This window comes from Venturia canescens, chromosome 7 (genome assembly GCF_019457755.1).
Source record: "Venturia canescens isolate UGA chromosome 7, ASM1945775v1, whole genome shotgun sequence".
Taxonomy (NCBI): domain Eukaryota; kingdom Metazoa; phylum Arthropoda; class Insecta; order Hymenoptera; family Ichneumonidae; genus Venturia; species Venturia canescens.
In genome coordinates, this window is record NC_057427.1 from 3,377,517 (window position 1) to 3,394,336 (window position 16,820).

General features: G+C 43.3%; 1 protein-coding gene and 1 long non-coding RNA gene across 3 annotated transcripts; one reads left to right on the top strand and one right to left on the bottom strand.

Annotated features, from left to right (window-relative positions):
* Window positions 1-1,105: 1,105 nt before the first annotated feature.
* Window positions 1,106-16,524, bottom strand: anne (anne boleyn). 2 transcript variants are annotated; one of them, XM_043424760.1, is made up of 11 exons: window positions 16,173-16,524; window positions 8,372-8,456; window positions 7,980-8,207; window positions 7,645-7,760; window positions 7,406-7,562; window positions 7,108-7,312; window positions 6,688-7,026; window positions 5,606-6,548; window positions 4,970-5,495; window positions 4,703-4,881; window positions 1,106-4,567 (listed from the first exon to the last, which is right to left on the bottom strand). In XM_043424760.1, exons 1-11 carry the CDS (start codon window positions 16,186-16,188, stop codon window positions 3,126-3,128), a joined length of 4,236 nt encoding a protein of 1,411 aa, XP_043280695.1. In that variant the 5' UTR covers window positions 16,189-16,524; the 3' UTR covers window positions 1,106-3,125. The 2 variants fall into 2 exon arrangements, with proteins under 2 accessions (XP_043280695.1, XP_043280694.1); XM_043424759.1 differs by lacking the exon at window positions 16,173-16,524 and adding an exon at window positions 8,951-11,985.
* LOC122414019 (uncharacterized) lies at window positions 6,514-8,273 on the top strand. Its single transcript, XR_006261685.1, has 2 exons — window positions 6,514-6,624; window positions 7,933-8,273. It is a non-coding gene; the product is annotated as an uncharacterized lncRNA (long non-coding RNA).
* Window positions 16,525-16,820: the final 296 nt, after the last annotated feature.

Consider the following 16,820-nt stretch of genomic DNA (forward strand, 5'->3'; position numbering starts at 1 on the left):
CGTCACGGCCATCGAAATATTCGTGTACACACTGTGTACAAGAAACAATGCCAAAGTTTGCATAACTAGTCAATTTTTAAAACTGCAATACGAAAAGTCTTGAAAGTTATTTTATTTTACCGCCATAGTTTTATTACAATCAATCGCGCAATCATTAACGCGAAAACTGACCCTCGCATGCTCGCACCAGTGAAATACGGTGAATCACTTTCTCAAATGAACTTTTGTTTAATCGAATTTTCAAACTTTTACGACTGCAAACGTTCACTGTTCGTAAAAAACGTCACCGTTGAATTTTTCGGTGCATGAAACAAGTACGCACGATCAATCAGGAAATAATTCACTCGCTGAATGAGAATGACGCTAAATTGTGCTAGAATTGTGAGACCGATCGAGTCAGAATTTGTACAAACTGTTTACATGCTCACTCTTTCGAGGAAGAAGCAAAAAATACTCATCTCGTTGGCGAACATGATATAACGAAATAAGCACGAATGCAACGTCGATTGCATTGCACTAGCACGCGTACGCGATGCATGTGAATAACAACAACAATAATATTGATTAGAGCTATTAGGCCGATTAACTGCGGCGTTGGTCGCGCGAAACAGTGCAAGAGCTTCGTGCGCGGAATATCATTTCGTCAGGCGCAATGGACCTTAAAAACGAAATAACAAAAATTATGTAAATAGATTCGAAGAGCCGCGCTCGCTTATTCGAAGCGAATTATGTGAAAATTGTACATTTCCATTTTTTGCTGCAGTATCGTCTAGTCGATTTTTCCAAAAAACAATTATGTTCACGATACTCGCAGATAACAATTGCGACAAATGAATAAATGAATTTAAGCAAAAAACGAATTCTGGTTCCCGTTCATCCATCGACCACGAAAACTCGGCTTCATCGTCACGCTTTCCTCACTAATCATTCTCAAACGCGCTCTGCGAATTAATTTCTCAGTCTCGAATTTCAGTATTATCGAATAAACTCAACTACGATTTTCGGAAATTCCTGTCAAATTATTCAACGCGATATGAACGAGCGAAATAAAGGGCCAATTCGAAGCCACTGCGAAGCGGGGTTCAATGGAGGCAATCACAAATCATTTTCATGTATAAGTACACATTTATATTTCTTGTAAATCGTTTGAATCGAAGTTTATCGTCGGGGCGTGTATAGGAGGATTGCGCATTGTAAAATTTCGTCGCAAGAGCGTTACAGGCGCGCGGAGCGCATTGCGAGTCATAATAATATATTTCATGACATTTTGTTTTCCCCCTTATTTTTATTATATTTGTATAATAATATATTTACTGTACGTATATATATATATATCTTCTTTCATGCGCCTGGCACTCGGACCTCGATCCTATAAATAATCGGTATAACTTTATACATTTTCATAATTCGCATATGTATATTAATAATAATTTTCGTGTTTTAATTTCTTGTATAACGTACTTTAAACGATGATTTGTTTGTTTTTTTTTTCTTTATGGATTATTTTCATTTTGCGGTTTATTGTTGAGACGCCTTTTCGTTGCCTATCTAAAAAAATGTCTAAGCTTTATGTTTTGCTGTTTCGCATATACCATTTCGTAAGTTTCTACATTCTCGAAGACAAATAACACATTTTTCTTGTACTAAAATTCGTATTTCGCCTAGAGCGAGCTTAAGTAGTTTCGTCGTAACTTATTCATATTTATTCTCTTATTCGTTTTCATTGACCCTTTCGTGTACAAATGTCCTGGGCTCTGTTAGATTGATTATAGAGAACTGAGAGCGTCCGAGCTGGGGAGCCTCATTTTCAAAAGTGTGGAAGATTTTTTGATTTTTTTTTCATCGATTCTCGTTCTCCGGCTAACCGGTCGGGGGACAGAAAAACGAAATTTTATCTGTCGAGAGTTTGAAACGGAAGTTAGCGAGTCCTCGGTCCTTGCCACTTTGTACACGAAGGGCTAACACTGTGTTTTGAACCTTGGACAGTCGATTTAAATTCTGATGAACACGAGATATCGTAGTTTCCGAGGAAAATATGACAGACTGGAAATTACGAATGGAAATGGAAAAAATGAAGAATAACTGACGCCGCAAGCGGGTCTAAAACAATTCCCACACAATTCTCTAGGTTCAGGAGCTTCAGGACTCTTTTGACACTTTTTTTACTATTAACCAAGCCTCGGTATGCCGCAGGTCGGTAGGTTACCGTTTCTCTCTTCTCGTTTTTATTACAATATTCATTATTTCGCACGCCCAAACGTCAGATAATTAATAATACTTCCGTGATCGTGATTGGGCGAGGAAGTTAGGAAGGAGGGTGGGACCGGTGAGAATACTATTCATCGTAAGCTAAACGAGGGCTTGAAGCAGGTCGAAATCGTGGCAGGTCAAAAATCACCTGAATAAACCGTCGTCCACGAGTTCGATCTTCTTCGTTTCATCATTTCCCCTTTCCCTCGAGGTTAAATAGTATAATTCGTTAAAATCGTGACGCTGCTTCTCGGAGACGGTTCAAATGTCATGCTCTTCGACTCTCGAGACTCGGTTTCGCTCTTCGCATCAAGTTTCCCCGATCGAATTAATCGAATCGAGTAAATGAGACAAAATCGAATGGTTCACTTCGCGATGCTCCGAGACAACGCTAAATGCAACATTTTTCAACATCCTCGTCAACGTTTACGTGGAAAATCGATCCCGAGTCAATCCCAGACTCAATTCGACGTCTCGAGACACCGCAGTACTCTTCAGCAACTGATTATTGTGAGAAGCTAAAAAACTAACTCAATTAATCAACTACGGAGCAATTCCATTTAAAATTTCTCGAACGAGCCAGCGTCGCGTCCTCCATAAATTAAATGCACTAGTTTTTAAGTAAAACCACTAAGAGTAATGTTGCCGGACGGCTTAGCACCATATAGTCTAAAGGCTAAAGGAGAAAAAGTGATGAACGAATGATGTGGCAGCGAGGAATAGTGGTTGCTTTGGTAGATCGAATTCCGCGAGTCGCGGTACCAAAGATGTGACGCAAAGAGCAAGTCCACGAATAGATAAAATAACAAAGAATAAGCACAGTAAGAATAAGAATAAAAATAATTATCATTAAAAAAAAATAAAGTAATCGCGTTTCAGGATGGCAGTATATCTAATTCGAGTACGCTCTGAGCACCGGGACAAAATTCCTCGCTCTTGTGAATTCTGGGATTTGTAAAATTGACTAATTTAGAATTGCTTTGTTGATTGAGGGGAGGACGTCGGGGCAGAGTGGCGATGGGATTGGTGGTTGGTTTCGATCTCTGGGACTTGTCGCAAGAGTCAATGGCGTTTTCGGATTCGGAATTGTGACGTCGTTTGGGAGTAACATCGACGCTGGGACGCCGGAAATGAGTTTCGCGATCTTCGAGGGTGATCGGTACCGTTTGCATCGAGACGGTGTTGCGTCGGTCGTTGAACAACGAGCGTGGATTGAGAGTGACTTCTCTGGCTGAACCGAAGCGCTTGAAGTTGAGCGAAGAGGCTGGGCTGTTGAGGAAGCCGACGTCCAACGCTTGATTCATACACGACTCGGGCACTCTCTTTTCAATCTTAATTTCTGTGACGTTTTGACGGATGAGAATGTCAGGAGCGGCTTCGGGCAATGGCTCCTGGGACAGCGGAGGCCACTTGACGTCTCTGCTCATGTCGCGTTCTATTGCTAGAAATTTACGTTTTGATTTCTCAACGTCGTGCCAACGATAGCGAAGCTTCCGGAACACCAGATAATCGATGAAGAAGTGTTCGACTATCATTGCTACGACGAAATTAGCTAGACCGTAGACAACGAGGACGTAACGGAAGGTCATGTCGGTCGGCAAGACCAGCTCGAACTGCGCGGCGAGCCAATCGAATGGAAATATTGCAAGATAAGTAGAGAACAACGACATGAGGAGAAACGATGCTAAAAGGCCGTAATTCGTGAACAGAGACTTTCTGTATGGATGACCTTTGCTGAATACAACCGCTAGTATAATGTACTGCATTGAGCTGACGATAAATATGGTGTAATTCTCAAGGCATCCAACATCGTCCTTGTCCACGGTGGCCGTTGAGTTGAACGGTACGAACCAGTCGTTCTGTCGCAAATGCCACAAACTCGTGTACTGGAATATCGTTACGAGGAGCATTTGCGTCAGCAAACTCAATATCGGCGATGTGCTAATGAGACTCGTCAATGGTGCTGTCTTCACTAACGGCCCGTCGTACGCTTCCGTACGGCCGAAGAAAAATGCAAATATCGATATTATGAATAAATCGATGTAGAGAAATTCTAAATCCGTCAAATTTGATTCTATACCGTAGAGCAACATTACCGAAATAAATTGTGTCAACGAATAACCTGCCATGTACTTGAATATACCGAAAGAAGTTACCAAAGCTGCGCGTCCTTCCCGTATTATACTTAGTAAGCAGGATATGTTCGTTTCCCGACTCGTGAATGGCGAGGCTACCGATGATTCTGTATCCGATAGCGAAATCCCTGTATGCGCCGCCTTCAAAGCTCCGCAATCGTTGGCACCGTCGCCCACCATTGCTGAAATATTCCTCATCATCAGTATGATTTTAACGAGCCGGTTAAAGTATTAACGATCGTTCGTTTACCGAGTGTTTTGCATGAGTTTCTTATTTGTGATTATTGTAATAACGTCGATTTATTTGTTGCACTTACCCACATAATAACCAAGCGCTTGAAGTTCCTGGACCAACTGTTGCTTCTGATCCGGCGACATACGCGCGAAAATAGCACCCCTGGTGGCAACTTTTGGTATTAGTTCTGGATAATGTTGTTTGATCATCGCCCAAGTTTTTCCAGTCATAGAAAAAACATACTTGTTGCTCCCGTGAACACTGAAAATGCATAATTTCGTGAAATGCACTAAAAATCACACTTTAGGTGAGGTCCTACTGTTCCAAAACATTTGATAAGTTTACTCACTCGTCGCAAAGATAATTGGCGCCATTTTCTACAACAGTGTTGCCGTAAACGCCGCTCTCGATTGTTTCCAAACTCGCAATGCTGTTGAGATCGGTCATTTCGCTTATACTGCCCTGTCCGTTGGGAGATTGCGGACTCTGTTGATTGCTGCTACTTTTGGTGAAATATAGTTGTGGCTTCGTCTGATTCTGCTGGGTTATCGCAGCGACGGTGATTACAGGTACGCCCGGTTTAACCATATCGCAATCTCTGGCAACCGAAAGTGCTGTCAACATGTTGTCACCGGTCACCATAACTGTTTTGATGCAAGCTTTGTTGATGGCCTCGATCACCGGAGCCGTTTCCGGCTTCAACCTATTCTCGAGCACTACGAAAGCTAAAAAATTCAATTCCGTCTCAGCAGCTTCTCGACTTATTCGCTGTACTTTTGCCCAGGTCAAACGATTCAAGGATTTGTGGCCCAATGCTATTACCCTGTAGCCCTCGGACGTGTATTCCTGCAGAACCGAAGCGAAATCCGGAGGTACTGTAAAAAGTATTTTCGTTAATAAGTTTATTTTTGCATGAAAATTCAATGAAGAGTCAGCTAGGGAGGTAGCCTGCTGTACAGAATATTTAGTGGTAAAAAAAACTCACTGGAATCTGCTTTTGAGAGACTAAGAATCATCTCCGGGCTTCCCTTGCAGTACAAATCGTAATGATTAGCCCCCAAGGTCCTTGTGATAACGCTCATTCGCTGGAGACTCGAAGTGAAAGGGAATTGTCTAACTATACCGATTTCCAGGCCTTGCTGTTCGGTCATATCGTTATCATCGATGGTAAGATTGTTGAGTGAGAGATTGTCGCCAGTCTCGGAAGTGATGGAGTTGTGACGTGCCGGAGAAACGGTTGAAATGCTATCGCCCGTTTGAAAGAGTTTAGCATCTTTGGGGGGTTTGACCACAGTCGGGAACATCATGGAAAATTTAGTATTGTCCGAAACGTCAGGTTCCTCGAGGTGCCAACCGGTCGATTCAAACATTTTGAGATCGAGCGGATCGCCAACCAATTGACCGTCGATTATGGTTATACTGTGACACGTGACCATCCCCACGAGGATCTCGTTGATCGACAGTTTCGAGATTTCTTTAGTCGGCACCTGAAACTTTCTCATAGACACCGGTACGACCCCCCACATGTCCAGACCATCTTCCGTCAAAGTACCCGTTTTGTCAAAACAAACGCAATCTATAGAGCCAGAAACGTTAATGGCTCTTGGACTCGTGCAATAAATTCGTTTCTTTTCCAGACGATTTTGCGCCACGAGACGCCCAACCGTCATCGCTGCCGGTAACGCAGGTGGCACCACGATCGTGATTAGATCCAGAGCCTCCAGAGCTATGTGACTCGATGGCACTCCTCTCATAGCTTTCGTGACAATCGTGTAAATAACGCCGATGCTCGCTATGCCCGCAAGCAACTCGACGAACTTGTACGAGTCCTGCTCAAACTTGAAATCTACCGGTGGAGGGTACATTATCGAACGTACCAGGCCACCTTTGCTTGTCGTGAATCCAGTTCGAACAACAACCGCCAACACCTGTGCACAAAGAAGCGGATACGCGACGTGAAGAAAGAAGTTACGAAATATCATACATGGAAGGAGGCTTTCGGAGGTTCGTAAATAAGCTGCTTAAGTTCTCAAGCTTCGTACAACATAATACAATTAAGGTACAGACCTTTTCACCTCCGAAATATCTCGTCTGGATGATTTTGGTACCGCAGAAAAGCGTGTGCCTGGCATGTTCCTTGGTATCGTAAATCGTCTCGTTTGACGACGGAATCGGTGTCTTGGTCACCGGCACCGATTCACCAGTAAGCATCGATTCGTTTAAAATACAGTTGCCGGTAAGCAGAACAGCGTCGCAAGGCATTAGACAGCCGTGAGGCGGAATAACCAATATATCACCAGGCACGAGGAGCTCGGCAGCGACGGAATCAATTTTTCCTGTCGCTCGATCGCGCATCACTTTTGCTACGTCCGAAGAATGAACCGTCGAACGTAATTTGTGCTGATTCTGTGGAAAAAAACAGAATAGTTGATAAATCGAAGTTCCAAACGGTCATAAATAATGATAAACGTGAAGGAATTCACTCACGCTACGCGTTTGGAAGACAGCCATGCCTATGCCACAAGCCGTCATGGATATTATCACCATCGCATAATAATAATAATCGTCGGCAATCCACAGGCAAAAGCTAAATAGTTGGAAGACGTAAAATGGATTGAGAACTTCCAGGCACAGCAAAGTCATGGGATTTTTCACGGGAATGACTATTTCGTTGTTGCCATAGACGCTCCGTCTGTAATCGCGAATAAATGAAAATCTTTTGGCTGACGGTTACAAAGACATTGGTAAATCGAGAGCTTTCTCTTTGCTGAATCGTCTATCGTACCTGAGGAACTGTTTTTGGGAACTGAGACCACTCATTTGATGCAACGTTGACGTCAGCACACCGACCTCCAATCCAGTCAACTTCAAAAATTCCGATCTATCACTGTCCCATACGTAGGTCAGTTTTTTGCAATTGAAAGTGACGATCGACGAGACTTCTGTGAATTTAGTGAATATCATTGAAGGGCTAAACTTCGTGTACGTTCGTCCAGGTCCGAAACCTACAGAAAGTTGACTTACCCTTGAAATTTCCTCCATGTAGATGTACCGATAGCAAAGGGTTTTCGATTGTCGAGTTTTCATGATCTTGCCACTCTTCGTTTCCGACCAGATTTTCATCGTTGTCAACTTTTTTCCTGTTCAAACAAAACGACGATTTTCCTTGAATGATTATTTGAATATTTATCAATGGCTAGAAATCGCTGATTGGAATACCAAGATATTTACAAATAGAAGTAATTGATTGTCATTTAATTAAAATGCACATTTTCAGCACGACAATAAAATGACTTTTTTTTGCATTTTTAGGATCTTCATTGGAGAAGAAAACGTGAAGAATTTGTTTAGAAACTCACGTGACATCCTGAGCTGTCATGGTTCTAAGTTTCTTGACGTAATAGCTCGTGTGTTTGCCCTGAAACCTTTCAATAAGCAAAACCGTATCGGCTTCCTCGAGTCGACACTTGGAGTGGGTCGAAAGCAGCATCAGTCGTGGAACCCAGTGAAAAATCAACCGGAGGAGGCCGCCGGTAATGATGATGAGAAACCAGGTGATGAGCGTGTACTTCTGATTTCTTCGGAATCTGTTCGCAAAAAAAGAGAATAGAAATAAATAGAGAACCAGTTCTGTGGCGTCCTACTACCTGACAGACTTGTGAGGCGTTTCATCCGTGGGAAAGGCGTTCGACGGAAATGTGGAGCGACGAAAAATCGGACATTTTGAGATTGAATTTCTGATGAAACGTACCCATAAATTTCCATCTGGTCCTCCTGGCCCGGGTTGATGTAGTCAACGCCATTCTTCAGTTGAATAAGGCCGTTGCCTCTGGTGCCTGGAAGGAGAATAAACAAATTAGGGGCTTGCATCGTCCGATGTTTAATCCTGAACTATCACCGCTGCTCACGATGCGAATATGAATTGGTGATTTGAAAAAGTAAACCGTCTTTAGGAAGAAGTGGCACTCGCGTTTCTCTGCTCAGACTTTCTCGCAACGTCGATCTTCTCATAAATTATTAGAATGCCTCTAATCGGGTTATTTATACTTCAAGCTGAATCTCTGTGAGGGATGCAAGATTGTTAGGCCTCGTAGCTTCAATCAATTTCTCTCCTCGCTTTAATAACTGGGGGGCAAGATCATTGGCATTGTTGGGGCATTATTAATAAAGGGAACACGTCATCGGGCGGGCATGGCCATAATTATGTTCGTTTTCTCGGAGTCGAGTGCTTGCTGGAGTTTCAAACTCGTTTTCACTCACATCTATGAAAGTGAGTTTAAAATTAAGGAGCCCGCAAGCATTCCTCATGATCGAGCGAACGAATTCTTACCCTGTAACAATTCAGTTTTTTGTTCACGCTGATTTTCCGTCCTCGTTCCTGAGTCACGTTTGCCAAAAACATTGTAAGCGTTTCTAGCGAAGCTAAGATTGAACTTTTTTGGTGTTGACGGCATTCTGCAGGCTTTTGATCACCGGGCACACGAATATTAAAGCGATTCTTTGTTCTACTCGACTTTGGCTACGCGGTATGATTGATTGCTCACAACCGTTTTGTTCTCTCTTTAACGAATTAAGTACACCACACATACACTCACGCACCCTTTGATTAACGTACTAACGATTATTGTCCGTTGAAGTTTTTAAATGATATTATCTTTGGGAGATGAAAAAGTGTCAGTATGGGGTTGTCATGGGGGGGGATACGAGTCGCGATCGTTGCAATTCTCAATGTTTCCGGATGAAACTAGCTCGCTTGATTTCCAAGCTGCTTTCAAGAGTTGTACTTTGTGACCCCTTTCGTCCGGGGGCCCTAAAGCCGGGGTCAGGGACACGGAATATTGTAATTGAATACTCGTGTTAACCCCGTCTGCTACCGGCACCGATTACCCGCCATTTCGGAATCTCTTTTCAGGACTCTCTTGTAGATCCTCGAGCCACCTACGCCAGGCATTTGGTTGGCATGAGCGTTTACCTTTTGGTGTGGATAGTTTGCGCGATAGCCCTTAAAATTGGAAGTCCCGAGGGGTAAGATCGCCCAGATAATAAAGAGTTTGATAGCGGAGCTCGTTGAGTATGCCCTTTGGCAGCGTTTCGAAGGCTTTAGAAGACGTTGAGTTAACCGAAGCGTATGCTATCGCTCCGGATTTCGTCTTGAGACACGAGTCTCGTGTCAGTCACCAGGATCGGTAAGTTTGCGCCAACCGATTCTCGGCGTCGTAACCGCCCTTTCGCTCTCGCTCATACCGCGTTCCAATTCGCCGAGTGACTTTAGACTCGATTTAATCAAGTCCGAAGTGCAGCTTATGGAACAAGCCTCTCGCCGTCGTTCCGCCTCGGGGACAACTTTATGCAAACGCAATGATGAATTATCCCCGTTATTGTAACTGTCAATATTGAAACTCGGTGCAACGCTCGCGAAAGTAATTGGTGACAATTCTCTATTGTACTCGTGCCTCCCTTTTTTTCCACTGCGCGATCTCAAATACATTACGGGCTGTCTCGTTGGTGTCTTTTCTGCCCTCTCGTTCGATACTCGATCGGCAATTAATATCAATTTCTCTGTCCGTCTCCCGCCCTCTTCTCGTATTTTCCTTTTTCGCAGAAACTCTTTGGAACTGTCTTATTGACGAGGATCGAAATCAGATGTGCTCAGTGACGATCGACGACTGTCAATGCATTCGTATTTATACTCTTAAATTATATTCTCGGAAACGTGGGGAAAAGCCACCTGATGGTACAGAGAGGAAAAAAGTATTCACTTCGCGGAATTAATCGATCGTCCGTCTTTCCGTTTCTCTCGCTCTCCCTCCTTTCTTTTCCCGTAACGTATATATATATCGTTGACAATATGAAAAATACCAGCCCAATACACGTCGTTAAGCTGCAAGGCTACGTTGATCGATGTGCAACGAGGAGGAAAAAAAATCTTCGGAATGTCAGCATTAAATCTCGCAACAAACGTTTTTCTTTCGCGTCTATGTTTAGACCTACGCGATTAGCCAGAGAGAAATCCTCGGTTGTTCGTCCTTCCGTAGAAATTCGTAGCCTCGTAGAAATTTCCTTGGCAACGAAAATTTACTTTTTCTTCAATGTCTCAACTTCCTTTACGCCACTCCTTTTTCGGATCGTAAATTGGCACTGTCACCGTTCCCAAAATAAATCAGCATCTATACAACACCCGATTCCAAGCGTTTAGGGAGCGCAACGCCGAGGTCGTTTCAATTCGGCACCCCGGAATAAAAATGATATTTATAGATATATATATCTTCGTATAAATATGCACAAATACTTTTTATTTCGTCGACGTGTAGTAGGGAGAGGGAAATAAACGATAATAAAATATGAGATTCGAACAGCTGGAAAGTTTGTTTTTTCAGATGATCCGTTTAAACGATTCGCCCTCCTCGGGACTTCTAAGTACAGAAAACACGGTGCAGCAACAGTTTATTCCCAACATTTTGTCCATTCTCGATTCATTCACCAAATATTTCTCGTTGTCTTTTCGTTTTTCTCACTCGTCAATTATACAAGCCCCACTTTTTCGTTATCATTAAATCATAGAAATTAAAATAAAAAAAAATATCACCCCGCACCAGACACACACTTGGAAGGATTTTTGTAACTTCCTCCTTTGCAAAATGTACTTTGAAGGACTTTTTATAACTTCATAACCGGTTCGAAAAAATGATTCTTCACTCTGTTTTTAACAAGTTCCACGCTATTTTTTGCATCGTATTTCAATGATCTCACATTCGGATTATTTTATTTCAGGTGAAACGTCGCAAGATAAGAAAAAAGTCACGATCGAATATTCGTTTTATATTCCAAGAGCTCGTTGGACCGCGCAAACTTTCCGTCTGCTATTCGGTGCGATTCCGGAGGAGTCACTGTTTCAAAGCTGAGATCTTAGCAGGACGGCGTAAATCACACTTCTGATGTAGCCACGAGTATTGGATTCTTTTCTACTGCCTCGGCGTACACCTATTCAAGCCTCGAGGCTTCGTCGATAGGAGGCTAAAAGTTGCTCTTTAACGCTTGCGAAAAGTCTGCCGTTGAGTTCGATGTGTTTGCCCCTGCGCGGCTACACACGCTGATTCGACGATTTTCGCCGAAACCTCGTGTCACTCGAGTTTACTTGAAAAAATGGCGGACTAAACTCGTCGATCCTCGTGTTGACTGTGTAACGTCGTTGCTCATGGCCACCTCGAGTTGTCGTTTAATTCTCGATCCTATCAAAATTTACACCGCTCGAATATTTAAACACCCTTGAAATCACGAGGATGGCAAGAAACTGACGCACTACTTTTTCTCTCCGATACAATTCAATCGCGACAATTATTCAGCGTCGACACGACGCATTCAGGGGTATTGTCGAAGGCTCTATCGTTTGCCAATGGCGGAGCACATGCGCGCTCGAGCCGGCAGTGCAGAAGTTGTTTCGTACCGCGCACAGGTACGGAGCGACTCGAGGCGACAACGAAAGGGTCGCTCCAGAAATATTGGAGCTCAAAATCATTCGAATGAACGTATACTCCAATTTCGATTTCACCACCTCAAACCTGTTTCGAAATCATTTTTATATTTTATTCTCATTCTCACTCAATTTTTGTTGCCTCTTCACTATGCTTGCATAATTCATCGGTAAATTTGAAGGGACATTTTTTTCTTGAAAGAGCTGCAAATTCAGATTGTCATTTTTTTCCTCTAAATTTGTCCTCTAAAACAAGATACAACATTTTATTATTGTCCCGATCCTTTGCTGTGTGCATTAAAAGACCCCGGGCCCCTGGAATATTTGAGCCTTCGATGCACCTGGTGAACCCCTCACTTCTCCGCCTCGCTCGCCAATGGTTCGTGGCCGTTGCGTCGGCGTCTCGACCGGCGACAAGCCGAGAGGGACCCCGAATGCCGAAAGGCCATGACTCATTTGTTCGAAGCCCGGCAACGGGTCTCGCCGTTCCGGCGCTCCTACCGTTTGCTTTAATCTATATACATGCACACACACACACACACACGCATGTATAAGTATATCCATCTCTGTTCGACACTCGTGCTCCCGTTAATTACGCGAGACGGCCTTTTAAACGGCGTTGCGCCTTGTTCTCGTTTGTAATTCATCGGTTTCGCCGCCGGCTCAGTTCTAACCCTCTCATGGATTGTGTGAGATCGTGAACACGAGACTTTCCAGTGCTTCTCGACATACATACACGCATTAATATAGACACGGGTGTAAACGCCCTGGCACGCGCATCTTCACTCATTTTCATACGAAATGTTCACATCGAATCCTCGAGACTCGAACGATCTGCCAACTATTTGTTTTCTGTTCCGTGTGATCTACCATATTTTCTCGATTACTGATCAAACATCTTTCATCGATCATTGAGCAAGTTGTTAAGACTTTGTGAAAACATTGCTGATTTCTTGTTTAGAACGCTTTTCTTGAGCTGCTTGACCCGGTACCGATGCGATCCCAACGCATTTGAGTCACGCTGGGTCCGAAAATGCGATCAACAGGTTCGATCGTAGTTTGTGGGAACTCTTCGATGCTTTTTCCACGTAGACGATGAGGATCGAAGGGATGTCAAAATTGCACTTCGTTTAAGTAAAATTAGATCGAATCTTAAAAATTCTGTAATATTGTGCAATTTAACGAAATACCTGACGACTATGCTTTCGTAATTGCAGAATTAACTTTTGATTCCACGTGGACAGTGACGATTGGCCTTACGTTGAACTCGTATTTTCGTCGTGTCCTCTCCATCGACATTTTATTCAGAGATTTCGTCGCCTCGATTAAAATAACCATTGGTCAGCAGCTGACTAATGAAATGTAATTGAGAAGGGACGTTCTCTATAATCGTGATTTGGTCGCGTTCTTAAGAAACGCGTGATCGAAGACGTTGATTCGATCTTCTCGAAATATTATTGCAAATTGTTACTTGGTAAAGAATCGAATAGCAGCAGGAAAAACCAAGTTTCGAGGCGACATTGAGCTTGTCCTCTGGTTGGCGGTGGATGTATCCGGAAAGGAATTGACGATATCAATTTTTCTTGGTCAATGCGCAGGCTCGTTATCGATAATTTGTCTGACGATAGCTCAGCCATGGAACGAGCGATTGTTAATGAATTGGAAAAACAACAATTCTCCAAATCGCGTCCTTGAGAGCGCTCAATTCATTGATTGGCTCATACATTAGCTCGAACTGAAATCGCGTGACGATTAACGAGCCTCAATATCGAGAATACTTTGTTTCATCCAGGCCGATGGAGGAGAGGAGCGTAATTTTTCGCTAATCGTGTTTCCTTATTCTCCATCTAGCTTCTTCCCTGCACTCTGCGTCAAACGTGTTTTTCCTTTTTCTTTTGGTAATATGCAAAAAAGGAGGTGAGGGATTGTGCTCGAGCGGTTCACGAGGAACAAACGAAGTTCGTTATTCGTTCCAATTCGTTCGGGTGGTGAAGCGAGGAGGATGGGAGAGTGAAAAAAACTGGTTTGCTTTTTGCCGGTAGGCGACGGCGCCGCACCGCGGCACGGTAATAAATGCGAGATATTAAAGCTGGCACGATTAGTCGGGGGCTTGGGACGGGCCCTTAAACACCTGACCAGTTTTGCGTGCGACTCTGACAAACGAGGGAATCCCCCATTCCCGTATCTTTCTACTCTCGAGACTTTTGCTCTTCTAAACCCGCATCCGTATTTTCGAGGCGGTAACACGCGTGTATATGGATACCTCCGTGTCTTTCGGATGATTTTTTCAATGGATTTTTTCTTCTATCGCTCCCGATGACGAATTTATATGTGTTGTTCTCTCGCCAAAAACATGCGAAAATCAACTCGACGTGCTTTCTCGATTATTTCTTGATTCTCTGTCGGATTGAGGTGGTTCTAAATTTAAAGGCGCTCGATATGTTTTGCCAAATAGCCAGTTGCCTCGTATTTAAACGCTTCCGCAGGAAGTCTCGCACGAGTGGGCGAGCATCGGTCATGATCCTCTTTGCTTATGACGCCAACGAAAGCCACGCTCACTCCGCGAATCCGAATTACACCGCTCGAATGTGAAATCTGGTGCCAGCCTGATTCATGCATCAATCTGCACACACAAACTTCATACGATAGTAATGCTGCTTTCCTTAAAAGTTCCTTCTCTGTTCGTGTGTAGGATTCAAAGTTTTACTTTCTCGTGAATAAACACGATTTTTTTTACCACCATCGTCCATTGGGCGACGTTCTAGGGGACGATGGAATATAAATAAAAAAAGAAAAGAGACGTTACTCGAACTGTGTACTGGGAACAAAATTTTGTCAATCGGAGCAAGCTCCGTTTCAGAAGAAAATAATCAGTCCATTAAAGGCAACAAAATATTTTCAAGACAAGACCAAATTTGTGAAAGCTGAAACAAGCTTGTCGTCGAACAAACCCAAGCTTTGGTGCTACTGATCGAATCAACGCTACAAAATATCGTCGAAACAGACTGATCCATTTGATCATCCAAACAATATAACGTTCAGCCAATTTGATCGTCGACATTCGACCAAACATTCATTGAAGCAAGTAAAAAGTGTGCGTATAAACAGCTGAATCAAACCAGTTAGTTCCACGAAATCATTTGGCTTCATTTGCTTGATTTTCGTAATCATCATGAGTTATTCGAGTAAATTGAATCACTTGAGATTCAACGGAAACACGTTTTTGATCTACCAAATTTTTTTGTACAATTACGTGGATTCGGTTGCACAAACAACTTTTTTTATCAGAATATTTATACACTGAACGTCCACGTATTTATATAAATTCAAAATTTGAATACTTTACGTACTTGGTAAAATATCGCACGAGTCAATTAGTTAAAACTATCGAGCGACACGGTTAACGAGAGATTATCGATTTTCACTGTCGGAGTTGCGTGGTAATGGTCGTTAATGTTGGAAATCCGTCTCCCCGAAACTTAATGTTTTTTTTATCACCCGAAATCCCGGAAACATGTACAAACGAGCGAGTGCTTCGGGCTTATCTTTACGGTTTACTTTACGAGCATTATTGTGTAAGGGCAAATGACAGAAATTCCTATTGTTGAGATGGTTTCATTGCGATTGACATTTAGTTATGAAATCCAGCGATTCTCTCTCTCGCTCTCCATCTCTTTTCATCTCCGCTGTTTGTGTTTCTCTCTCACTTTAAGTAAACTCCATCGATGTTACGTTGAAGCAAAACTCGATTCGCATTATCACGAATCTTGCGAGGGGTCACGGAACCTCGGCTGCGTATGAACATTGGAACATGCCGTAGAATTGAACCGTTTTATATTTATCTGTATCAACTCAATGAAGACGTACGTTAGTCGCGGCAGTATACACGATTTCACGAAGCTACAAATTCGCACAAATAACATTCGCCACGTTCGAATATATCCGGAAACGTGCAGTAGATTTTCAGCTTTCGGATCGTCTCGCACTCAATAAGATGAGAATGATTTTTCAAGGTCTCCGGAGTCGTAGGCCGGAGTCGTAGGTTAGACAAAATATTGAGTAAAATCAAAGCTTTTCTTACCGTCCATAATATCCATTCTTGCTACGTTTGTGTTTCTCAACTGTCGCAAAAGTTGGCTGGTCGATTGTTGTGCGAACTGGAGTCACGTACGTGAGAATCGATAGCTGTTTTATCGCACGAATTTACAAAGGTCAAAAACTTTTCAAAAGTTTTATCTCGCGATTCGAAGGCACGCGTCGCAATTCTACGGTTTTTCTTCTGCTCCCCGATCGTTCATTTGCACAGATCGCACTCGTTATTTCTACGGGGAAAAACTCACGGGCTCGGTGACACGAGAGAAAACAGGAAGCTGAGAGATTCGGGGATGATTCCGCGGCCGAAAATCCGGTGGATTCGGCGAGCCGCGAGACCACCTACATGTTAATTAATTTTCCGTGTCGATGAGCGTTTAGCGCGCGGGCTGCACGCAGCTCACTAAGCGTTCGTTCCACGACTCATTTGTAACGAGAACGGGCCCCGCTAAGCCAGCCGCGATATGGGGCGACTCGTGGAAGCCGCCGGGGACCACGTGAAAATATGCCGTTTATTACTGCCCCGCTTTCCAATACGTTCACCACCGATTGGCTCGACGACCGATTTCGTCACTTTGCACATACCGAATCAACGGTACGGGACGAGAGAGAGAGAGAGAGAGCAATAAAAGAAAGA